The 26,695-nt window shown below is 43.1% G+C and overlaps 1 protein-coding gene across 3 annotated transcripts in view; it reads right to left on the bottom strand.

Moving 5' to 3' along the window:
• TRAPPC9 (trafficking protein particle complex subunit 9) overlaps positions 1-26,695 on the bottom strand; it is an 831,265-nt gene that overhangs the window by 632,656 nt on the left and 171,914 nt on the right. For all 3 annotated transcript variants that reach the window (XM_073330054.1, XM_073330052.1, XM_073330055.1), the window contains exon 16: positions 21,080-21,232. In XM_073330054.1, the coding sequence (XP_073186155.1) occupies positions 21,080-21,232 (153 nt within the window). The remainder of the gene's footprint in view (positions 1-21,079; positions 21,233-26,695) is intronic.

Raw genomic sequence — 26,695 nt, 5'->3', positions numbered from 1 at the left:
ATCATTTATAAAGTAATGCAAATGCAAAATGGAAACTTAAGTTGTGTATTGTAGTACTCATATCAAAACTGAATGAGAAGTACACATTTTCAGTCACATTCTCAACTTTATATTTTACTAGTAGCCAGTGTATACTAGTGTATATGTATGTACAGTAATCAAAAGAAACGTCAACAGAAATTTTGCTACTAATAAACTCATGTACCTTATTTGTAACTGTCACACTTTCTCCATTTAAACCTCAAGTTAGCTAGGTGAAAGTCAAAATGAAAATGCTATATATAAATAAATATGGCCTATTTTCTGAGGCTCTGTACAAAGAAGGAAGTACAAAGCTCCATCCACTGGTTCTTGTTATGACTCTCTGCTAGATTAAAGAGCCCTTTAGCACCCTCCATTTTCCCCCTGTGGAACTACTTACACATCATAATCAAGTCCCCTCTCAATTTTCTTTATCAAACTACAGACACTGAGTTCTTAAAGTCTCTCAATATAAAGGCATTTTCTCCAACCTGTGAATCATATTCGGGCACTCTCTCCAATTTTTCAACTTCCTTTTTAAAATGAGGACACCAGAACTGGACACAGTATTCCAGTGCTGGTCTTGCCAATGCCGTATACAGAGGAAAAATCCCTCATTACTGCTACTCACTACTCCCCTGTTTATACCGTCACGGATTGTGTTAGCTTTTTTTTGCGACAGCTTCACACTGCAAGCTCATGTTATTTTGCTTGTCCACTATGACCCTTAAATCCTTTTGAGAGTCACTGCTTTCCAGAATACATTCTTCCATTCTATAAGCATGATCTATTCCTTGATTTTAGATGCACAACTATGCATTTGGCTGTATTAAAACATTTTATTTGACTGGACCCAGCTTACCAAGTGATCTAGATCATTAAGTATGATTGCCCTGTTCTCATGATTATTTACCACTTTGCCGATCGTATCATCCACGAACGTTATCAGCAGTGATTTTATATTTATCTCCAGATCACTAATGAAAACATTCAAATAGCCCTGGACATAGTATTGATCCCTACAAAACCCCACTAAAAACACCTCTATTCAATGATGACTCCCGATTGACAATTATTCTTGAGATCTGTCAGCTAGCCAGTTCTTAAACCATTTAACATACAATTTAATAATATTATGTAATGCTACTTTTTAATTATCTGTTCAGGTACCTTTATCAACCAAAATTGTAATTCCATCAAAAAAATTGAAATCGGGTTTGTCTGACCAGATTTATTTCTTGAAAAGATCTATTTTGCACGCATGCAAATGGAAGCTCAATTCTCTGATCTGTGCATGTCCACACTGGACCTCATGGTGAGAGATTTAGGTACTATGGCAGCTACAATGAGCAATAATTTAATAGTTTTAGGAGGTACAGTTAAAAACTATTTCAAAAAATTAATTCCAGTATATATTTAGTAAATATTGAGTTGTCTAACAAGTAAACATTGCAGTCTTCCTCTGCGGAAAAAATCATACAATCCATAACAGCATTACATAAAGATCTTCTCTAGCAGGAGATTAATCACCAACACACACAAAAAAGGAATTACAACAGCAATTTGGACTGATGTTTTAATAAAAAAATCTTGTAATAAATTACACTTATTAATGGATTATTGCAACATAAACAATCTATAATCTCTCCTTATTGTGTTCTCCCTATTACAAACAACGCAAACAGAAGCGGTTTCAGCAGTAAATGAAAAAATAGTCAAAGACACCGCTAAGGACTTGACTTTTCTTTCCTTAAAAGATAGAAACCCTTGGATCATTAATATTAATATTAACTTAGAAGGAAAAAACGCATTTATTGTAGCTACTGAACCAATGAAAGCCAAATGACTTCTCCAACTCTCTATAATGCATTACTTTTCCTACTCCAGTGTCTCACATACTCTTTAAAAATGTTAACTACTTGTCACTATTAGTTTTAAAAGCTACACTAAAATTATAGTAGCATCTGGAAGTGTAGCTCTACCTAGTTCATGTTAAACCAGTAGTTAAGCTAATAATAATGCTCTGAATGTATACAGTGCCTATCATCCAAAGATATCAAAGTTCTATAGAAACATTGAGTCTATCTCCACCCTCTCATTACAGAAGAGAAGGAGTTGTGAATGCTTACTCCAGGGCTTCAATTAATCCTAATCTCCTAACAAGCACTACTGTTTCACCAAAATTAACAAGGTAAAAATGCTGCTTGTACAGACAAGTATAATATTGCCATATAGTTCAAATCAATAGTCCATCTAAATCCATTACGCTGTTTCTGTTGGATGCCAATATCAAAAGTTTTGTATGCTGCATTCTCATCTCAGATTAGATTTTTCTGGGAAGTTTTGTGTAAAAAAAAAAAAAAAAAGAGGAATTTTAAAGTTAGTGTTTTGAAAGATTACCTAAAGTTCCCTTGTTAAATAGAATCATAACCGCTTGACCTTGTGCTCTGTTGATATAGCCAACTATCTGGTAGGTCCTGTGGCAAGTTACAAAACATGTAATAGAAACCATCAAATTTGACATGATAAATAATACTACCATCTCTTACATAGCGCCTTCCGTCAGTAGATCTCAAAGAGCTTCACACTACACTTACCTACATTAGCCTCGTTTTACAGATGGTTACATTGATACACCGGAAGGAGAAATTACCTGCCCAGATTCATCACCCAGCAGGCCAGTGGTGGAGCCAGGAACAGAACCCTGGGTTCCTGAATCCCAGTCCAGTGCTCTACTCACGAAGCCATGCAGCCTCCCCACAATATAAAAGAGAAGGGATTAAACTGTCTAATTAAAACAGTTTTATAACCCACATACCTGCTGATGGAAGGACTGGGGTGGGGGAGAGAAAGTTATTGTCAAGCCCTGCCCAGAAGCACCACAGAGTCAGAAAGAACTGATACAAGGACTATAAACACTGCTTAAAAGAGCATTTCATTACAGGAATGGCTGACGCACAGTTTACCTAATGCGATGCTTACTGGGCCTTCTGGACAACACTATAGAAAGTCCCAGTTCTCACACCTTGTACATTAGAATGGAGTGTCGAAATACTATGCACAGAGGTGTGCACACATTAAAGAGACAAACTGCAATATTTGGTTTTTGCTTCCTTCTTTCTTCTTCTGGGCCATGTCTTAAAACAGCTTTTTATGAGTGTCATAAATATAAAGGGAAGGGTAAACCCCTTTGAAATCCCTCCTGGCCAGAGAAAAAAATCCTCTCACCTGTAAAGGGTTAAGAAGCTAAAGGTAACCTCGCTGGCACCTGACCAAAATGACCAATGAGGAGACAAGATACTTTCAAAAGCTGGGAGGAGGGAGAGAAACAAAGGGTCTGTGTGTCTGTCTATATGCTGGTTTTCTGCCGGGGATAGACCAGGAATGGAGTCTTAGAACTTTTAGTAAGTAATCTAGCTAGGTATGTGTTAGATTATGATTTCTTTAAATGGCTGAGAAAAGAATTGTGCTGAATAGAATAACTATTTCTGTCTGTGTATCTTTTTTGTAACTTAAGGTTTTGCCTAGATGGGTTCTCTATGTTTTTGAATCTAATTACCCTGTAAGATATCTACCATCCTGATTTTACAGGGGGGATTTCTTTATTTCTATTTACTTCTATTTTTATTAAAAGTCTTCTTGTAAGAAAACTGAATGCTTTTTTCATTATTCTCAGATCCAAGGGTTTGGGTCTGTGGTCACCTATGCAAATTGGTGAGGCTTTTTATCCAACATTCCCCAGGAAAGGAGGGGTGCAAGTGTTGGGAGGATTGTTCATTGTTCTTAAGATCCAAGGGTCTGGGTCTGTAGTCACCTAGGCAAATTGGTGAGGCTTTTTACCAAAACTTGTCCAGGAAGTGGGGTGCAAGGTTTTGGGAAGTATTTTGGGGGGAAAGACGTGTCCAAACAGCTCTTCCCCAGTAACCAGTATTAGTTTGGTGGTGGTAGCGGCCAATCCAAGGACGACGGGTGCAATATTTTGTACCTTGGGGAAGTTTTGACCTAAGCTGGTAAAGATAAGCTTAGGAGGTTTTTCATGCAGGTCCCCTCATCTGTACCCTAGAGTTCAGAGTGGGGGAGGAACCTTGACAATGAGTATCTACAAAACACCATTTACAAGTATTTTCAAATGTTTATAAAATGACCTGCTATAAACTCCAAGTGTGGAGGGAGGTTATTTGTTGAGGGACAGGTGAAAGAACTGGAGTTCAGGAGTCACATACTGATGGTGTAAGTGGACTTGAAGGGATGGAGAGGTGCCATCTGGTGCTGGACTGAGAAAGAGCCGAGCAGCTAAGTTCCAGATCTACTACAGGTTTCAGAGTAGCAGCCATGTTAGTCTGTATTTGCAAAAAGAAAAGGAGTACTTGTGGCACCTTAGAGACTAACAGATTTATTTGAGCATAAGCTCTGATGAAGTGAGCTGTAGCTCACAAAAGCTTATGCTCAAATAAATCTGTTAGTCTCTAAGGTGCCACAAGTACTCCTTTTCTTTTTAAGATCATCTACACTCATCCTTTGAATGGCGTGCCGCAGAGTTGCCCAAGTTCTGTGTCTTTATCGAGAGTCTTGCGATCTCTAGTGTGTTTCTCAAAGTCACAGTTCCAGAAGACAGGTCATTTTGTGAGAAACTCAGCTTTATCATCTTTTTAAAAGTAAGTTCTAGCCATTATGATTGTAGAGAAAAACTTGAAAGCATACTCCAAGTGCACTCTAAAGGCTAGAAACCAATTTGGATTTCAGTCTCATGATTTTGGGGAGCCTAAACCATGCTTTTTATATGCATGGGGTAGGCTCAGCAGTTCCTTACTTTCCTCCTTCCCTCCCTTCACCAAGAAATTTTTCCTCCAAGAAACAGCAGAACAGTACTAACCAAGAATTAGGAGTAGGAGTTCTTCAGGTAACATTTATTTCAACAAAACCTTAATTACTTGTATTGAGCTGAGGTTTTTTGGTAATATAAATGGTAAAATTAAAAATAGTGTATTTAGCACTAAGGAAGTGTATTCAAATAAGAAATTAAGCCTTTATCAATCATCATTTCTGCTTAAATGAATTCATACCAGAACTCACTCCTGCTTCCTTTAACTAAATTATGATCATAATATTATCATGCTTCTGTTTTTCTCATGCATAGAGTGCCATACTTTAAAAAGCCATAGTGCACACAATGCAGATCTATAATGATATCATGGGAAGAGAGGTAGTCACTTTATGCATGTTATCTTCATTTATTAAGATATAAGAGCTCCCTGCTTAATATGAACAAATCTAACTCAAAACATTATCAATTTCCTCCTAAACCAGTTTCATAAAAAAAATTTAACAGAATAAATGAGGCAGTTGAAAAAAAATCAATAATTTAAAATACACATTAGTGTATGAACAATTACTCTATTTTATTACGCTTTCCCTTTAATAAGGGAATGTTTGTTAAAAGTGTCTACTGGATATTTCTAAAAGTTCTGGTAAACAAAATCACTCCTGTATATTTCATTGCACAGCAAATATAGTTTTAAAATCACCTCAAAAAATGCTCTGATGTAAATAATGGGAACTGTAGAATGTATTTCAGTATCTCACTTCCTGAGAAATCTCAATGAACTACTACTGAAATATTGAAAGTGCCACAATATTTAATTCTGTGGTTCAACTCATCTGAATGAATATGATCATGTGAGACAAAATAAAAAAAGACTACAACTGCACTTCACTAAAAGGAAAATTGCCAGCTATATTTAGCTGGTGGAGCGGGGGTAGGAGGAGGAGGGCGAGGCTCGTTTTTAAATTTGATACTATAAGAATATAGTAAAGAAAACCAAATATATTACCAAAAAAACAAAAGAAAACTCCTAAAGAACTCCAAGCTAGGAAAAATTAAATTAACAAAATCATACAAAACACAGGACTTGGTGGTGATAGAGGTCTTCAGCTACAGCGACATCTGTTGGAAAGGTTTCAGAGTAACAGCCGTGTTAGTCTGTATTCGCAAAAAGAAAAGGAGTACTTGTGGCACCTTAGAGACTAACCAATTTATTTGAGCATGAGCTTTCGTGAGCTACAGCTCACTTCTTCGGATGCATACCGTGGAAACTGCAGAAGACATTATATACACAGAGATCATGAAACAATACCTCCTCCCACCCCACTGTCCTGCTGGTAATAGTTTATCTAAAGTGATCATCAAGTTGGGCCATTTCCAGCACAAATCCAGGTTTTCTCACCCTCCGCCCTCCCCTCCCCCCCACACACACACAAACTCACTCTCCTGCTGGTAACAGCCCATCCAAAGTGACCACTCTCTTCACAATGTGTATGATAATCAAGGTGGGCCATTTCCTGCACAAATCCAGATTCTCTCACCCCCTCACCCTCCTCCAAAAACCAACCTTCCACACAAACTTCCTCGTGGCTGGATTTTACTAAAACTAGACAAGCCATTTACAAAGCACACTTTCCTTCTCTACAAAAGAAAAAGGACACTAAACTTTCTAAACTACTACATGCTACAAGGGGCCACAGCAATGGTTCCCTCAACCCACCCATCAATATTGTTAACCTATCCAACTATACCCTCAGCCCAGCAGAAGCAGCTGTCCTACCTCGGGGCCTCTCCTTCTGCCCCTCCACCCCCACGAACATGATACAGTTCTGTGGTGACCTAGAATCCTATTTTCGACGTCTCCGACTCAAGGAATATTTCCAAAATACCTCTGAACAACATACTAATCCACAGAGGCCTCCCTACCAACACTACAAAAAGAAGGATTCTAGGTGGACTCCTCCTGAAGGTCGAAACAGCAGACTGGACTTCTACATAGAGTGCTTCCGCCGACGTGCACAGGCTGAAATTGTGGAAAAGCAGCATCACTTACCCCATAACCTCAGCCGTGCGGAACACAATGCCATCCACAGCCTCAGAAACAACTCTGATATCATAATCAAAAAGGCTGACAAAGGAGGTGCTGTCGTTATCATGAATAGGTCGGAATATGAACAAGAGGCTGCTCGGCAGCTCTCCAGCACCACTTTCTACAAGCCATTACCCTCTGATCCCACTGAGAGTTACGAAAAGCAACTACAGCATTTGCTCAAGAAACTTCCTGAAAAAGCACAAGATCAAATCCGCACAGACACACCCCTGGAACCCCGACCTGGGATATTCTATCTACTACCCAAGATCCATAAACCTGGAAATCCTGGGCGCCCCATCATCTCAGGAATTGGCACCCTGACAGCAGGATTGTCTGGCTATGTAGACTCCCTCCTTAGGCCTTACGCTACCAGCACTCCCAGCTACCTTCGAGACACCACTGACTTCCTGAGGAAATTTCAATCCATCGGTGGTCTTCCTGATAACACCATCCTGGCCACTATGGATGTAGAAGCCCTATACACCAACATTCCACACAAAGATGGACTACAAGCCGTCAAGAACACTATCCCCGATAATGTCACGGCTAACCTGGTGGCTGAACTTTGTGACTTTGTCCTTACCCATAATTATTTCACATTTGGGGACAATGTATACCTTCAGATCAGCGGCACTGCTATGGGTACCCACATGGCCCCACAGTATGCCAACATTTTTATGGCTGATTTAGAACACCGCTTCCTCGTTCCATAACGCCCCTACTCTACTTGCACTATATTGATGACATCTTCATCATCTGGACCCATGGAAAAGAAGGCCTTGAGGAATTCCACCATGATTTCAACAATTTCCATCCCACCATCAACCTCAGCCTGGTCCAATCCACACAAGAGATCTACTTCCTGGACACTACAGTGCTAATAAACAATGGTCACATAAACACCACCTATACCGGAAACCTACTGACCGCTATTCCTACCTACATGCCTCCAGCTTTCACCCTGACCACACCACACGATCCATCGTCTACAGCCAAGCTCTGCGATACAACCGCATTTGCTCCAACCCCTCAGACAGAGACTAACACCTACAAGATCTCTGTCAAGCTTTCTTACAACTACAATACCCACCTGCGGAAGTGAAGAAACAGATTGATAGAGCCAGAAGAGTTCCCAGAAGTCACCTACTACAGGACAGGCCTAACAAAGAAAATAACAGAACACCACTAGCCGTCACCTTCAGCCCCCAACTAAAACCCCTCCAACGCATTATTAAGGATCTACAACCTATCCTGAAGGATGACCCAACACTCTCACAAATCTTGGGAGACAGGCCAGTCCTTCCCTACAGACAGCCCCCCCCCAACCTGAAGCAAATACTCACCAGCAACCACATACCACACAACAGAACCACTAACCCAGGAACCTATCCTTGCAACAAAGCCCGTTGCCAACTCTGTCCACATATCTATTCAGGGGACACCATCACAGAGCCTAGTAACATCAGCCAGACTATCAGAGGCTCGTTCACCTGCACATCCACCAACGTGATATATGCCATCATGTGCCAGCAATGCCCCTCTGCCATTTACATTGGTCAAACTGGACAGTCTCTATGTAAAAGAATAAATGGACACAAATCAGATGTCAAGAATTATAACATTCATAAACCAGTCGGAGAACACTTCAATCTCTCTGGTCACGCAATCACAGACATGAAGGTCGCTATCTTACAACAAAAAAACTTCAAATCCAGACTCCAGCGAGAAACTGCTGAATTGAAACCCCCTCCAGACGTTCTGGTTAAACTTGGATTTAAACTTGGAGAGTGGTCAGTTTGGATGAGCTATTGCCAGCAGGAGAGTGAGTGTGTGTGTGTGTTTCCGGGGGGGGGGGGGTGAGAAAGCCCGCATTTGTGCTGGAAATGGCCCACCTTGATTACCATGCACATTGTAGGGAGAGTGGTCACTTTGGATAAGCTATTACCAGCAGGAGAGTGAGTTTGTGTGTGTGGTTTTTGGAGGAGGGTGAGGGGGTGAGAGAACCTGGATTTGTGCAGGAAATGGCCCACCTTGATTATCATACACATTGTGAAGAGAGTGGTCACTTTGGATGGGCTATTACCAGCAGGAGAGTGAGTTTGGGTGGGGGGGTGAGAAAACCTGGATTTGTGCTGGAAATGGCCCAACTTGATGATCACTTTAGATAAACTATTACCAGCAGGACAGTGGGGTGGGAGGAGGCATTGTTTCATGGTCTCTGTGTGTATATAATGTCTTCTGCAGTTTCCACGATATGCATCCGATGAAGTGAGCTGTAGCTCACGAAAGCTCATGCTGAAATAAATTCGTTAGTCTCTAAGGTGCCACAAGTACTCCTTATCTGTTGGAAATACACAGCAGGGCTCAGATTATCCTACAAGTTCTTGGAATTCATTTGAGACAACTTTTTATGAGAGATGATAAAGTGGCTAGGGGAGAGGCTATTCTAGATTTGATTCAGACAAACAAAATGGAACTGGCTGAGAATTCCAGGTGAAAGGCAGCTTGGGTGAAAGTAAACATGAAATAATATGAGTTATTAATTCTAAGGATTAGTAGGAGGGAAAACAGCAGAATAAAGACAATGGACTTCAAGATGAAAACTTTAGCAAACTCTGAGAATTGGTAGGTAAGATCTCATGGAAGCAAGTCTAAGGGAAAAAGAGCTCAGGAGATCTGGCAGTCTTTAAAATAGACATTATTAAAGGCATAAGAACAAAGCAGCCCAACGTACAGGAAATATACAATAGTAAGAGGCCACCCTCGCTTAACCAGGAAATCTTCAATGACCTGAAATTCCAAAGAGACACATGCAAAAAATGGTAACTAGGTCAAATTACAAAAGTTGAAGAAAAAAAATATGTAGGGGCATAATTAGAAAAGCCAAGGTAAAAAATTAGATTTGACTAGATAGGACATAAAGGATAACAAGAAAACATTGTACAAATACATTAGAAGCAAGAGGAAGATCAAGGACAGGGAATGCCCATTACTCAATAAGGAGAGAAATATAATTAACACACAGCAATGGCCGGAATGCTAAATGCCTTTTTGTTTCAGCTTTCACCAAAAAAGTTATCAGTAACCAGATGACTAACAGTGACCAATGTAAATGAAGTACAATCTGAGGCTAAAATAGGTTAAAAAAAGTTAAGAATTCCTTAGACAAGTTAGATGTCCTCAGCAGGGCTTGATGAAATATATCGAAAATACTTTAGGAACTGGCTGAAGAGATCTCTGAGCCATTAATTATTGTCTTTGATAACTTGTGGAGCAGGGAGAGATCCCAGAGGACTGGACAAAGACAAATATAGTACCTACCTATAAAAAGGGAAATAAGGATACAGAGAATTATAGACCTGTCAGCTTAACATCATTACCCAGAAAGATAATGGAACAAATAATCAAACAACCAATTTGTAAGCATCTGGAAGAAAACAAGGGGATAACAGTCAACGTGGATTATTTTTAAACATGATTTGTTGTTGTCAAATTTAGTATTCTTCGATGGGGTAACAAGCCTTGTGGATGGGGAGAAGCAGTAGATGGGATATATGTCAAATTTAGTAAGGCTTTCAATACTGTCTCATGTGGCCTTCTCAAAACAACTGGAGAAATACAGCCTAGACAAAACTACCAACAGTGGGTGCATAATCGGTTGGAAAAAATGTACTCAGAGTAATCATCAGCGGCTCAAAATCAAGCCTGAAAGGCATACCAAGTGATCTTCTGCAGGTATCTGTCCTGGTTCCAATTCTATTCAATATCTTCATAAATTATTTGTATAATATCAAATAGAGCATACATATAAAGTTTGACGACAATACCAAGCGAGGAGAGGTTGCAATCACTTTGGAATTTGAATAGGATGAAATTCAATAAGGACAAATGCAAAGTACTACCTTTGGAAAGAAATAATCAATTCCACAAATACAAAATGGGAAATAACTGCCTGGGATGGAGTACTGCAAAAAGGATCTGGGGTTATAATGGATCACAAACTAAATACGGGTCAACAATGTAATACTGTTGCAAAAAAAGCAAACACTTTTGGGATGTACTAGCAGAAGTTTTTTAAGCAAGACATAAGCAGTTATTCTTTTACTCTACTCAGCACTGATAAAGCCTCAAATGGAGAATTGTGTCCAGTTCTGGACACCAGACTTCAAGAAAGATGTGGACAAACTGGCATCAGTCCAAAGGACAGCAACAAAAATGATTAACGCTCTAGAAAGCATGACCTATGAGCAAAGATTGGAAAAATTGGGTTTGCTTAGTCTTCAGAAGAGAAGACTGAGGGGGTACATAACAGTATTCAAGTACCAAAAAGGTCATTATAATGAGGAGAGAGATAAATGTTGTTCTTACCCACTGAGGACAGGACAGGAAGTAATGGGTTTTAATTCTAGCAAAGGAGATTTAGGTTGGACATCAGCAAAACAACTTCTTAACTGTAAGAGTAGTTAAGAACTGGAACAAATTGCCACGGGAGGTTGTGGAATCACAGTCAATGGAGTTTTTAAGAACAAGTTAGACAGACACCTGTCAGGGATGGTCGAGATCAGGGGTCTCAAACACGCAGCCCACGGGGTTATTTTCTGTGGCCCACCAGCTCCCGGAAGCACCCCCGAACCCCCACCTCCAGCATTTACCTAGAGGGGCTCCGGCCCGGTGCATACCGGGGGCAGAGCAGGCTCTCTGGCTGCCTGCCTTGCCCCCGCGCCACTCCGGGAAGCAGCCAGAACCTGCAGGGGCCCAGGGGTCTGTGTGTTGCCCTGACTGCTCCTCCAGGTACCTCCTCCGAAGCTCCCATTGGCCATGGTTCCCCGTTCCCAGCCAATGGGAGCTACAGGGGAAGTACCTAGAGGAGCAGCCAGGGCAACACACATACCCGTGCCCCCCCATCCCCCAGGACCTGGCCGCTTCTCAGAGTGGCGCTGGGGCAGAGCGGGCGGGCAGGCAGGCAGGCAGCCAGCCTGCCCTACCCCCAGTGCACGGCGGGCTGGACCCGCCCCTGAACTCCTCCTGCACCCCAACCCCCTGCCCTGAGCCCCCTGCTGCACTCCACACACCTCCTGCACTCCAACCCCCTGCCACACCTCCTGCACCCCAACTCCCTGCCCTGAGCCACCTGCCGCACCCCGAGCCCCTGCCCTGAGCCCCCTGACACACCCCACATCCCTCCTGCACCCCCTGGGAGCAGGAAGGGAGCGGAGTTGGAATGGGAATTTCAGGAAGGAGTTGGAATGTGGGGCAGGGAAGCAGTTGAAAGAGGTGGGGCAGAGGCGTGGCCTCTCCAAAGGGGTGGAGTGGGGGCGGGGCGGGGTAGGGGAGTGGTCAGTGATGCAGCCCTCGGGCTAATGTACTAGTCCTCATGTGGCCCTCATGGTCATTGTAGTTTGAGGCCCCTGGTCTAGATAATACTTACTCCTGTCTCCATACAGAGGACTGAACGAGGTGACCTATCAAGGTCCCTTCCAGTCCTACATTTCAATGATTTTATGACGCAAGGGTAAATTCTGAGCATGACAAGAAGAGTTTGGGCCATGCTCCTCATGTCAGTAGCCACAGGGGCTCCACATTAAATCCCACATATGTTGAAGATGTATCCCTAAAGGCTACATGATACAAATTTGAAAATAGATATCAGTTCCACCCTCTGGTTTTCAAACAAAGATCATAATACGGAGGTCACGCAGAAACGTTTGCCAAAATAAAACACTTTACTCCAAGCAGAAGAGGAGTTTGTAACTAGGCTTGGAAGAATTAGATTTTCATCAGTAAATGACTGTAAAGGTCAATTTCACTGTACACACACAGAACAAGAAAAATATGTCCATCTATAATAAATGAAATTTATAGATATGCAAAGAAAGAAAAATACTGCTTTAGAACTTAGAGCTTGATTCAAGGATATTTACTTTGTATATTCTGACAGGCAATATAGACACTTTGTGTTTTAACGGTTATAAAGATAAACAAATTTGAGTGTAAGCTTTGTAAGCTACAGCTCACTTCATTGGAGGCATGCAGTGGAAAATACAGTGGGGAGACTTATATACACAGAGAACATGCAACAATGGGTGTTACCATACACACTGTAACAAGAGTGATCAGGTAAGGTGAGCTATTACCAGCAGGAGACCGGGGGGCGGAAAAAATCTTTTGTAGTGATAATCAAGGTGGGCCATTTCCAGCAGTTGACAAAAACGTCTGAGGAAGAGTGGGGAAGCGGGGGGGAATAAACATGGGGAAATACGTTTACTTTGTGTAACGACACATCCACTCCCAGTCTTTATTCAAACCAAAGTTAACTGTATCCAGTTTGAAAATTAATCCCAATTCAGCAGTACCTCGTTGGAGTCTGGTTTTTAAGTCTTTTTGTTCTAATATTGCAACCTTTAGGTCTGAAATCGAGTGACCAGAGAGATTGAAGTCTTCTCCAACTGTTTTTGAATCTTATAATTCTTGACATCTGATTTGTGTCCATTTATTCTTTTACATAGAGACTGTCCAGTTTGGCCAGTGTACGTGGCAGAGGGGCATTGCTGGCACATGATGGCATATATCACATTGGTAGATGTGCAGGTGAACAAGCCTCTGATAGTATGGTTAATGTGATTAGGCCCTATAATGGTGTCCCCTGAATAGATATATGAACACAGTTGGCAACAAGCTTTGTTGCAAGGATAGGTTCCTGGGTTAGTAGGTCTGTAGTGTGGTGTGTGGTTGCTGGTGAGTATTTGCTTCAGGTTTGCGGGGCTGTCTGGAAGCAAGGACTAGCCTGTCTCCCAAGATCTCTGAGAGTGAGGGTGGCCCCACAGTAAGCCAACATTTTTATGGCTGACTTAGAAAAACGCTTCCTCAGCTCTTGTCCCCTAATGCCCCTACTATACTTGTGCTACTTTTATGACATCTTCATCATCTGGACCCATGGAAAAGAAGCCCTTGAGGAATTCCACCATGATTTCAACAATTTCTATCCCACCATCAACCTCAGCCTGAACCAGACCACACAAGAGATCCACTTCCTGGACACTACAGTGCTAATAAGCAATGGTCACACAACCACCACCCTATACCGGAAACCTACTGACCGCTATTCCTACCTACATGCCTCCAGCTTTCATCCAGACCACACCATACGATCCATTGCCGACAGCCAAGCATTACGCATTTCCTCCAACCCCTCAGACAGAGACAAACACCTACAAGATCTCTATCAAGCATTCTTACAACTACAACACCCACTTGCGGAAGTGAAGAAACAGACTGACAGAGCCAGAAGAGTACCCAGAAGTTACCTACTACAGGACAGGCCCAACAAAGATAATAACAGAACGCCACTAGCCATCACCTTCAGCCCCCAACAAAAACCTCTCCAACGCATCATCAAGGATCTGCAACCTATCCTGAAGGACGACCTCTCACTCTCACAGATCTTGGGAGACAGGCCAGTCCTTGCTTACAGACAGCCCCCCCCAACCTGAAGCAAATACTCACCAGCAACCACATACCACACTACAGACCTACTAACCCAGGAACCTATCCTTGCAACAAAGCTTGTTGCCAACTGTGTCCATATATCTATTCCGGGGACACCATCATAGGGCCTAATCACATCAGCCACACTATCAGAGGCTCGTTCACCTGCACGTCTACCAATGTGATATATGCCATCATGTGCCAGCAATGCCCCTCTGCCATGTACACTGGCCAAACTGGACAGTCTCTACGTAAAAGAATAAATGGACACAAATCAGACATCAAGAATTATAACATTCAAAAACCAGTCGGAGAACACTTCAATCTCTGTGGTCATAGCATATCAGAGTTGGAAGGGACCTCAGGAGGTCATCTAGTCCATCCCCCTGCTCAAAGCAGGACCAATCCCCAACAAAATCATCCCAGCCAGGGCTTTGTTGAGCCTGATCTTAAAAACTTCTGAGGAAGGAGATTCCAACGCCTCCCTAGGTGATGCATTCCAGTGTTTCACCACCCTCCTAGCGAAAACGTTTTTCCTAATATCCAACCTAAACTTCCCCCACTGCAACTTGAGACCATTATTCCTCCTCCTGTCATCTGCTACCACTGAGAACAGTCTAGATCCATCCCTTTGGAACCCCCCTTCAGGTAGTTGAAAGAAGCTATCAAATCCCCCCTCATTCGTCTCTTCCACAGACTAAACAATCCCAGTTCCCTCAGCCTCTCTTCATAAGTCATGTGTTCCAGTCCCCTAATCATTTTTGTTGTTCTCCGCCGGATGCTTTCCAATGTTTCCTCATCCTTCTTGTAGTGTGGGGCCCAAAACTGGACACAGTACTCCAGATGAGGCCTCACCAATGTTGAATAGAGGGGAACGATCACGTCCCTCAATCTGCTGGCAATACCCTTACTTATATAGCCCAAAATGCCATTGGCCTTCTTCGCAACAAGGGCACACTGTTGACTCATATCCAGCTTCTCGTCCACCGTCACCCCTAGGTCCTTTTCCGCAGAACTGCTGCCTAGCCATTCGGTCCCTAATCTGTAGCGGTGCATGGGATTCTTCCATACTAAATTCAGGACTCTGCACTTGTCCTTCTTGAACCTCATCAGATTTCTTTTGGCCCAATCCTCTCATTTGTCTAGGGCCCTCTGTATCCTATCCCTACCCACCAGCGTATCTACTTCTTCTCCCAGTTTAGTGTCATCTGCAAACTTGCTAAGGGTGCAATCCACACCATCCTCCAGATCATTTATGAAGATATTGAACAAAACCGGCCCCAGGACCAACCCTTGGGGCACTCCACTTGATACCGGCTGCCAACTAGACACGGAGCCATTGATCACTACCCGTTGAGCTCGACGATCTAGCCAGCTTTCTATCCACCTTACCGTCCATTCATCCAGCCCATACTTCTTTAACTTGCTGGCACGAATGCTGTGGGAGACAGTGTCAAAAGCTTTGCTAAACTCAAGGAACAACATGTCCACTGCTTTCCCCTCATCCACAGAGCCAGTTATCTCATCATAGAAGGCAATTAGATTAGTCAGGCATGACTTGCCATTGGTGAATCCATGCTGACTGTTCCTGATCACTTTCCTCTCCTCTAAGTGCTTCAGAATTGATTCTTTGAGGACCTGCTCCATGATTTTTCCAGGGACTGAGGTGAGGCTGACCGGCCTGTAGTTCCCAGGATGCTCCTTCTTCCCTTTTTAAAAGATGGGCACTACATTAGCCTTTTTCCAGTTGTCCAGGACCTCCCCCGATCGCCTTGAATTTTCAAAGATAATGGCCAATGGCTCTGCAATCACATCCACCAACTTCTTTAGCACTCTCGGATGCAGCGCATCCAGCCCCATGGACTTGTGCTCGTCCAGCTTTTCTAAATAGTCCCGAACCACTTCTTTCTCCACAGAGGGCTGCTCACCTCCTCCCCATGCTGTGCTGCCCAGTGCAGCAGTCTGGGAGCTGACCTTCTTCGTGAAGACAGAGGCAAAAAAAGCATTGAGTATATTAGCTTTTTCCACATCTTCTGTCACTAGCTTGCCTCCCTCATTCAGTAAGGGGCCCACACTTTCCTTGACTTTCTTCTTGTTGCTAGCATGCCGGAAGAAACCCTTCTTGTTACTCTTAACATCTCTTGCTAGCTGCAACTCCAGGTGTGATTTGACCTTCCTGATTTCACTCCTGCATGCCTGAGCAATATTTTTATACTCTTCCCTGGTCATTTGTCCAGTCTTCCACTTCTTGTAACCTTCTTTTTTGTGTTTAAGATCATCAAGGATTTCACGGTTAAGCCAAGCTGGTCACCTGCCATATTTACTATTCTTTCTACACAGCGGAATGGTTTGTCCCTGTAAACTCAATAAGGATTCTTTAAAACACAGCCAACTCTCCTGGACTCCTTTCCGCCTCATGTTATTCTCCCAGGGGATCCTGCCCATCAGTTCCCTGAGGGAGTCAAAATCTGCTTTTCTGAAGTCCAGGGTCCGTATTCTGCTGCTCTCCTTTCTTCCCTGTGTCAGGATCCTGAACTCGACCATCTCATGGTCACTGCCTCCCAGGTTCCCATCCACTTTTGTTTCCCCTACTAATTCTTCCCGGTTTGTGAGCAGCAGGTCAAGAAGAGCTCTGCCACTAGTTGGTTCCTCCAGTACTTGCACCAGGAAATTGTCCCCTACACTTTCCAAAAACTTCCTGGATTGTCTGTGCACCGCTGTATTGCTCTCCCAGCAGGTATCAGGGTGACTGAAGTCTCCCATGAGAACCAGGGCCTGCAATCTAGTAACTTCTGTGAGTTGCCGAAAGAAAGCCTTGTCCATCTCATCCCGCTGATCCGGTGATCTATAGCAGACTCCCACCACGACATCACCCTTGTTGCTCACACTTCTAAACTTAATCCAGAGAAACTCAGGTTTTTCTGCAATTTAATACTTGAGCTCTGAGCAGTCATACTGCTCTCTTACATACAGTGCAACTCCCCCACCTTTTCTGCCCTGCCTGTCCTTCCTGAACAGTTTATATCCATCCATGACAGTGCTCCAGTCATGTGAGTTATCCCACCAAGTCTCTGTTATTCCAATCACATCATAATTCCTTGACTGTGCCAGGATTTCCAGTTCTCCCTGCTTGTTTCCCAGGCTTCTTGCATTTGTGTATAGGCACTTGAGATAACGTTCTGTTTGTCCTGCTTTCTTAGTATGAGGCAGGAGCCCTCCCCTTCTGCGTTCTCCTGCTCGTGCTTCCTCCCGGTATCCCACGTCCCCACTTACCTCAGGGCTTTGTTCTCCTTCCCCCGCTGAACCTAGTTTAAAGCCCTCCTCACTAGGTTAGCCAGCCTGCTTCCAAAGATGCTCTTCCCTCTCTTCATTAGGTGGAGCCCATCTCTGCCTAGCACTCCTCCTCGGAACACCATCCCATGGTCAAAAAATCCAAATCCATGGTCACTCGATTACAGATCTAAAAGTGGCAATTCTTCAACAAAAAACCTTCAAAAACAGACTCCAACAAAAGACTGGTAAACTGGAATTAATTTGCAAACTGGATACAATTAACTTAGGCTTGAATAGAGACTGGGAGCGGATGTGTTGTTACACAAAATAAAACTATTTCCCCATGTTTATTCCCCCACTCCCCACCCCTTCCTCAGACGTTCTTGTCAACTGCTAGAAATGGCCCACCTTGATTATCACTACAAAAGGTTCCTTCCCCCCACCCCCCCCTCCGCTCTCCTGCTGGTAACAGCTCATCTTACCTGATCACTCTTAAAAAGAAAAGGAGTACTTGTGGCACCTTAGAGACTAACCAATTTATTAGAGCATAAGCTTTCGTGAGCTACAGCTCACTTCATCAGATGCATATCGTGGAAACTGCAGCAGACTTTATATATACACAGAGAATATGAACCAATACCTCCTCCCACCCCACTGTCCTGCTGGTAATAGCTTATCTAAAGTGATCATCAGGTGGGCCATTTCCAGCACAAATCCAGGTTTTCTCACCCTCCACCCCCCCACACAAATTCACTCTCCTGCTGGTGATAGCCCATCCAAAGTGACAACTCTTTACACAATGTGCATGACAATAAAGTTGGGCTATTTCCTGCACAAATCCAGGTTTTCTCACATTCCCCCCACCCCCATACACACACAAACTCACTCTCCTGCTGGTAATAGCTCATCCAAACTGACCACTCTTCAAGTTTAAATCCAAGTTAAACCAGAACATCTGGGGGGGGGGGTAGGAAAAAACAAGAGGAAACAGGCTACCTTGCATAATGACTTAGCCACTCCAAGTCTCTATTTAAGCCTAAATTAATAGTATCCAATTTGCAAATGAATTCCAATTCAGCAGTTTCTCGCTGGAGTCTAGATTTGAAGTTTTTTTGTTTTAAGATAGCGACCTTCATGTCTGTGATTGTGTGACCAGAGAGATTGAAGTGTTCTCCGACTGGTTTATGAATGTTATAATTCTTGACATCTGATTTGTGTCCATTTATTCTTTTACGTAGAGACTGTCCAGTTTGACCAATGTACATGGCAGAGGGGCATTGCTGGCACATGATGGCATATATCACATTGGTGGATGTGCAGGTGAACGAGTCTCTGATAGTGTGGCTGATGTTATTAGGCCCTGTGATGGTGTCCCCTGAATAGATATGTGGGCACAATTGGCAACGGGCTTTGTTGCAAGGATAAGTTCCTGGGTTAGTGGTTCTGTTGTGTGGTATGTGGTTGTTGGTGAGTATTTGCTTCAGGTTGCGGGGCTGTCTGTAGGCAAGGACTGGCCTGTCTCCCAAGATTTATGAGAGTGTTGGGTCATCCTTTAGGATAGGTTGTAGATCCTTAATAATGCGTTGGAGGGGTTTTAGTTGGGGGCTGAAGGTGACGGCTAGTGGCGTTCTGTTATTTTCTTTGTTAGGCCTGTCCTGTAGTAGGTAACTTCTGGGAACTCTTCTGGCTCTATCAATCTGTTTCTTTACTTCTGCAGGTGGCTTTGTAGTTGTAAGAAAGCTTGACAGAGATCTTGTAGGTGTTTGTCTCTGTCTGAGGGGTTGGAGCAAATGCGGTTGTATCGCAGAGCTTGGCTGTAGACGATGGATCGTGTGGTGTGGTCAGGGTGAAAGCTGGAGGCATGCAGGTAGGAATAGCGGTCAGTAGGTTTCCGGTATAGGGTGGTGTTTATGTGACCATTGTTTATTAGCACTGTAGTGTCCAAGAAGTGGATCTCTTGTGTGGACTGGACCAGGCTGAGGTTGGTGGTGGGATGGAAATTGTTGAAATCATGGTGGAATTCCTCAAGGGCTTCTTTTCCATGGGTCCAGATGATGAAGATGTCATCAATATAGCGCAAGTAGAGTAGGGGCTTTAGGGGACGAGAGCTGAGGAAGCGTTGTTCTAAATCAGCCAGCAATGCCCCTCTGCCATGTACATTGGTCAAACTGGACAGTCTCTACGTAAAAGAATAAATGGACACAAATCAGATGTCAAGAATTATAACATTCATAAACCAGTCGGAGAACACTTCAATCTCTCTGGTCACGCAATCACAGACATGAAGGTCGCTATCTTACAACAAAAAAACTTCAAATCCAGACTCCAGCGAGAAACTGCTGAATTGGAATTCATTTGCAAATTGGATACTATTAATTTAGGCTTAAATAGAGACTTGGAGTGGCTAAGTCATTATGCAAGGTAGCCTGTTTCCTCTTGTTTTTTCCTACCCCCCCCCCAGATGTTCTGGTTTAACTTGGATTTAAACTTGAAGAGTGGTCAGTTTGGATGAGCTATTACCAGCAGGAGAGTGAGTTTGTGTGTGTATGGGGGTGGGGGGAATGTGAGAAAACCTGGATTTGTGCAGGAAATAGCCCAACTTTATTGTCATGCACATTGTGTAAAGAGTTGTCACTTTGGATGGGCTATCACCAGCAGGAGAGTGAATTTGTGTGGGGGGGTGGAGGGTGAGAAAACCTGGATTTGTGCTGGAAATGGCCCACCTGATGATCACTTTAGATAAGCTATTACCAGCAGGACAGTGGGGTGGGAGGAGGTATTGGTTCATATTCTCTGTGTATATATAAAGTCTGCTGCAGTTTCCACGATATGCATCTGATGAAGTGAGCTGTAGCTCACGAAAGCTTATGCTCTAATAAATTGGTTAGTCTCTAAGGTGCCACAAGTACTCCTTTTCTTTTTGCCAATACAGACTAACACTTGCTCTGAAACCTGATCACTCTTGTTACAGTGTGTACGGTAACACCCATTGTTTCATGTTCTCTGTGTATATAAATCTCCCCACTGTATTTTCCACTGCATGCATCCAATTAAGTGAGCTGTAGCTCATGAAAGCTTATGCTCAAATAAATTTGTTAGTCTCTAAGGTGCCAGAAGTACTCCTTTTCTTTTTGCGGATACAGATTAACACTGCTGCTACTCTGAAACCAGTTATAAAGTTGTAACTTCTTGAATCTCAAGGTCTGCTATCATTAAATAAGTATTGTCTGACCCCGATAGTGTCTAATCCCTCCTATAATTTTCCACAACTATGAGAATTTAAAATAGATAAAAATTTAAAATAATGCTTAAAAATAAACTGATATTAGCAATCAAATGGAAAACAAAATATAAATCACACTATGCCAAGCCTATTTGTAACTTACCATCACTGAGGTCTTGCAGAAGGTTTTCTTGACAGGAGAAGTCTAGCTTCACTTTAATGTTTACATTAAAGGTTGCAATCTTCCCAGGTTTTAGGGGAAACTGGGAGAGTGTGTCTTCTAGTTTCCAACTCAGGAACTCACCATACAGCTTTTCTATATTAAAAATGTATATATTATATATAAGCATATGCACAGTAAGCAGTAAGTTTTAAATTTAAAACCAACTAGTACCATATATGCTATATACCATGTGTAGTTTATTTCTTTTCATTTTCTGTTTAAATGTGTGAAAATATTTGGTATTAAAGCATGAAAAAATAAATTAATGCTGACAGGACTGAGCAGGGCTGATGACACCCTGTGAAAGAAAAACATGTTTACCCAGGAAAGCAAAATATAAACTTTATTGAAAAGAACAGCAATAAAAATAATTGGATGATTGACATCAAATTACAAGCAGCATAAAATATGTTTTTCCCTCTCTGAAGTGCAGCCTAAAAGTGAACTAAAGTAATCTCCATACAGTACTGAATCACAGTCGCCCCAACAAGGAAATAGGACACACTCAGCACCTCATCTTATCATGAACATATGACAAAACCAATCCCAAAGCTAAATCAGTCACTATTTCAAAGTGTCTGCAGTTTGGGGGTGGGGGGAGGGGGCTTTTTATTTGGGTTTTGGTTGGGTTGTTTGTTTGTTTTAACTGGAGGTTCTGCTTCATATTAGAAATCAAAATACAGAGAAATATGTTCATGCCACTTGCTGCAGCTGACCAATATTTAAAGCAGGGGTTCTTAACCTTTTTCCTTCTGTGTTCCCTTCCCTGCACAACCTATTATAAAAATTTCACAGCTCACCCATGCCACAACAACTGTTTTTCAGTAGATTAAAAGACAGGGCTAATGAGTAGTAAGCAGAGTGATTCCCCAGGCCCCACACTGCTGGGGGCTACGCAAAGCTAAAGTGCTCAGGGCTGGCTTCAGCCATGCGTACCAGGGCTCAGAATTCAGGTTTCTGCCCTGGGCCCCAGTGAGTCTAATGCTGGCCCTGCTCTATGGTTTATTCTCGTAGACCACTGACACCTGCTCACGGCTTCCCTTCCCCCCTCCCCCGGGGGGGTCCCGGAACCCTGATTAACAATCACCAATTTAGAGTACTTCAGGACTAGAATATTAGGGACACAAGTCAGGATTAATTTACACTGGAAGATATTTGTGGGGGGTTGTGCATAGCACTGGCAAACACCATGCACAGCTCTGAGCACTATTAGTTCCTCTCTTTCATAAGCATTAAACTGACATAGAAAATGATAGGAAAAAAAATGAATATATTTCATTATGTTTACTATAAAAGTGGTATTGAGATAATTTATATGAATTTATTTTACGATCTCACTAGCAATTAATTATGTTCAAGTTTGGATAATTAGCAATAAACAATACCAAGTAAATGGATTTTTAAAATAAACAAACTACAATTCAGTTGGCCAACTACACAACAGAGGAACTAAATATGACATATTATGCCAATTATGTGCTATGCCAAGTGAGCTCTGAAGTTCGCCAAAATACTACAGTGATGATTTTTATTTCAGTTCATCCCTATTGGTATCCTTGACATGACAGGATGTGCTATTAAAATCCATATGGAAACATCAAAAACAAAGGGTACCGACGTAGCTGAACAGCTGTAGTGCAGATGCTTTATACTATACATTCTGGAGAGCTCTCCAGTTGGCATAATTACTCCACCTCCTGAAGCAGCAGTAGCTAAGTCAGCAGGAGAGCTTCTTCCACACCAGTGCTTAGGTCGGTGTCACTTACATCACTCAGGGGGATGGCATCCTTGAGCGACTTAAGTTATACCGAAGTAAGCACTAGTGTGTATAAGTCCTGAGACAACGAAATTGATCTGGATGAATGGGTCTCCATATGGGAAAGACAATGTACATCTTCAATTTATGTAACTCAAAGAAAAATTTTATAAATTACTGTATAGATAGCATTTGACTCCAGTTAAGATCCCCACAGTTTTGCTCCTGGGGAGGCACCTTGTTTGAGGAATTGTGGGGAAAGAAGAACATACTTAGACATATGGTGGTTGTGTCCCGGAATTAGACAGTTTGGGGAGGAGATAATTCAACAGATTCATCTTATAAAAAAAATACCAGCTTCCCAGAGATCCCCCAATCTGTTTACTTAATGCTCCAGGAAAGGATGTTCATTTTAAACAGAAAGACAATTTATTTATTTTGTAGTGGAAAAATGTGACTTCTCTTATGAAATTGTGGGCTAGTAAAATATGGACTGTCTTTGCAATGGAAAAGATGTCATACCAAGTACATACACAACAGAAGCTCCAAAGAGAGGATAAGTATTTATAGTACACTAAAAAGGGTGGCCAAATTTCTAAAGGAGGAGAGCTTCTTATCCAGCAAGACAGGTTCTTTGAATATTAACCTGATCCTGCATAAATAGTAAGTAATGTATGATATAATATGTTAACGTTTTACTGTAACTTTGCGTTAATAAAAAGCGTCAATACTACACCAAAGGACATTAAGTACCCATTATCAAAACAATTAGTGACTTTATATAACTAGCTAAAAATAATAAAAAAATTTATACATTAATAATTGCTGGAAGAAAATGTTAAGTATTAAAAATGTTACAGTAATATGCAGAATGACGTCTAGTGAACAACTTTCTTCTGATGTACTATTCAGAAACTGAACTGCGACGCAGATCTCAGCTCAACTCCTAATTCTGCCACTGACTCCTCGTGTGACCTTGGACAAACTATTTAGGGCTTATCGATACTGAAACCATGTGCAGCAACCAGGGTGTGAATCCATAGCAGTAGACAATGTATAGACACTAGTCTGCCAGGCAGTAAACCTCCATGTGGACCTGGCTACCATGCACTAAAAGTTTATGGTGCATTTTTGACACTGCCATTTCAAATAACAAGCAGTACGTTAAACTGCACTATTGTTTGGTAGCAGGGTCCATATGGAAACTTATTGCACAGCAGGCTAGTGTTCTATACCCTGGCTTCTTGTGCACTAATGTAGACATACCGTTAATCTTTCAATGCCTCAGTTCCCCATCTATATATTCATTAATGTTTACAAGATGCTCACAGAAACTACAGTGATGAGCACCACAAAAAAGCATATAACTACATAAAACAAACAGTGATAGTTGACTGGGAGCATCTTCATAAGGAAAAGGTTACTTATTCATAATAGCACATACCGTAGCTACTGTACACTGTAAATCAGTAGTCACCAACCGGTTGATTGCAGTGACTAGTCGATCCTAGAGGATATCCCAGTCGATTGCAATCTCTGGAAGTGTAGCGTGGCTGCCGCTAAGGCAGGCTCCCCGCCTACCCTGGCCCCACGCTGGTCCCGGAAGCAGCCAGCGAGGCCCCGCAGCCAGACAGGGGTCTCCCGCCGTACACTGCTCCTGCCTGCAAACCCCACAGCTCCCACTGGCCGGGAGAGCTGTGGGGGCGATGCTTACAGAGGGGGGCAGCGCTCAGGCTGCAGGTGCGCATTGGCCCCTTCCGGGAGCAGTGTGAGGCCAGGGTAGACAGGAAGCCTGCCTTAGCCTCACCACACCTGCCTCCCACCGGGAGCCGCCAGAGGTAAGTGCTGCCCAGCAGGAGGCCACACCCCAATCCTCAGCCCCCTCCTGGAACCAGCACCCCATACCCCCTTCTGCACCCCAAACCTCCTCTTGAACCTGAAACCCCACCCTGAGCTCCCTCCCAGAGCCAACACCCTGTATCCCCTCCTGCACCCCAAGCCCCAGACCCTTCCCAGAGCTACCACCCCATACCCCCTCCTGCACCCCAAACCCTGCCTCAGTCCTGACCCCCCTCCCAGAGCCAGCACCCTGTATCCCCTCCTGCACCTCAATACTCTGCCCCAGCCCGGAGCCCCCTCCTTCACCCAAACTCCCTCCTTGAGCTTGCACCTCTCATGCACCCCAACCCCCTGCCCCAGACTCAGCCCAGAGCCTCCTCCCACACTGCGAACACCTTGGCCCCAGCCCAGAGCCTGAACCCCAACCCTCTACCCAGAGAAAGTAAGTAAGGGTGGGGGACAGCGAGCAATGGAGTGAGCAGGGTGGGGCCTCGGGGAAGGGGCACAGGGTAGATCCTGGGTTGCCCTTAGATTCAAAAAGTGATCTTGGGCATAAAAAAAAAGTTGGAGATCACTGCTGTAAATGATTCCTCACAAGGGGTCAGTTCATCAAACATTTAACACTACTTTGCACAGTACAGGGACCAGAGAAAATAACGGATCTTTGCTTTACAGCACACCAGCCCACTATATTTAACAGACAAGGACAGTCTGGTGACCTTCAGAGTACTGGGTAAAGCCCAGCTTCTCTCAAGTTTCTGTACGAGTATGAGGGAAGGAGCTTTAATAGATAAATTTTAGATTTAAGAATCTCCCTTTCAAAGTAATTAATTTTGTATTGTTCTTAAAAATTTGGACATTCACCCAGATACAACTCTGATCAATAAACTGAAAAATAAAAAATTCCTCCCCAATTCATTTCTGCCTGATAAGCTACAACTCATTCCTCTTGGGCACCTCTCTTTTGTAGATAAGTACTCTTTTGCAGATAGCAAATATGTCCAACCTCCTGTCTTACCACTTCCCACATCAGCACAGTACCATGGATTGGAAGGAGGAAAGGAGTGAGGTATTACCAGGGAAAATTCCCTCCTAGTAATTTTGTTTGATCAAAGGTATCTCCTACTCCTTTTATGAATTCATTTGTGACGATATCACAATCCTGGTTTTCTACTGTTCTTTAGGGACAACAGCCAAAGTTTCAGACTCATATGAAGGAGGTGTAACAAGGGTGATGGACAGTTTCTGCCTCCTCTTTCCGATAAGTGGAGACAACAGCAAGATAAAAGGATTTTTTCTGTAAAATGAGTGAAGAGGAATAACGTGACAAATATGATCTCTGAACACTCAGCTGGATTAACAAGAAATTGCTTCTAAGATAGCTTCTCATTAAGATGTAGAGCATTATCTGCAAATGGACAAGATGAGCTCCCGCAGGACTTGAAGATATCTGGATGCTCCATGATGTCCATTGCCACAAGGACGCCACTTCTTGTAGGAGGCAGTGATAGGAAGGATCCCCAGTAAGCGTCTGAGGGGTGCCCCATGTGGGGAAGAAAACAAGGAATTCAATAGAGTATCTGTGGTGCACCCAACCATCCATGGCAATATTGCCACAATTGTGGGCGAAGAGGGCAGGACGGCCCCCAAAGACAACTGGGGGGACCAGAGTGGTGACAGGGAGGGTTCATAGCACTCGACTTGTGAGTCAAAAGTGAGCCTTGGGCTGTTGGTGGATCAAGATGCAGGAGATGGTCATGGCAGGGGACGCAGCCTGGGGGCACTGTGGACAATGTCGCTTCCGCAGGAATTCTTGTTGCCAGTGATAGTAGGGTGGATATTATGCATACTGCCAGGGATAGAAGGGATGTCGCTGCTGTTTGTGATGGGATATGGATCCCAAGGGACCAGAGTTTCTCCCTTGAGTAGTTCAGGGAGTGAAGGGACTCATCTGCCTTGGT

This window comes from Lepidochelys kempii, chromosome 2 (assembly GCF_965140285.1).
Source record: "Lepidochelys kempii isolate rLepKem1 chromosome 2, rLepKem1.hap1, whole genome shotgun sequence".
NCBI classification, from domain to species: Eukaryota; Metazoa; Chordata; order Testudines; family Cheloniidae; genus Lepidochelys; species Lepidochelys kempii.
This window is presented reverse-complemented; position numbering and strand designations above follow the sequence as displayed.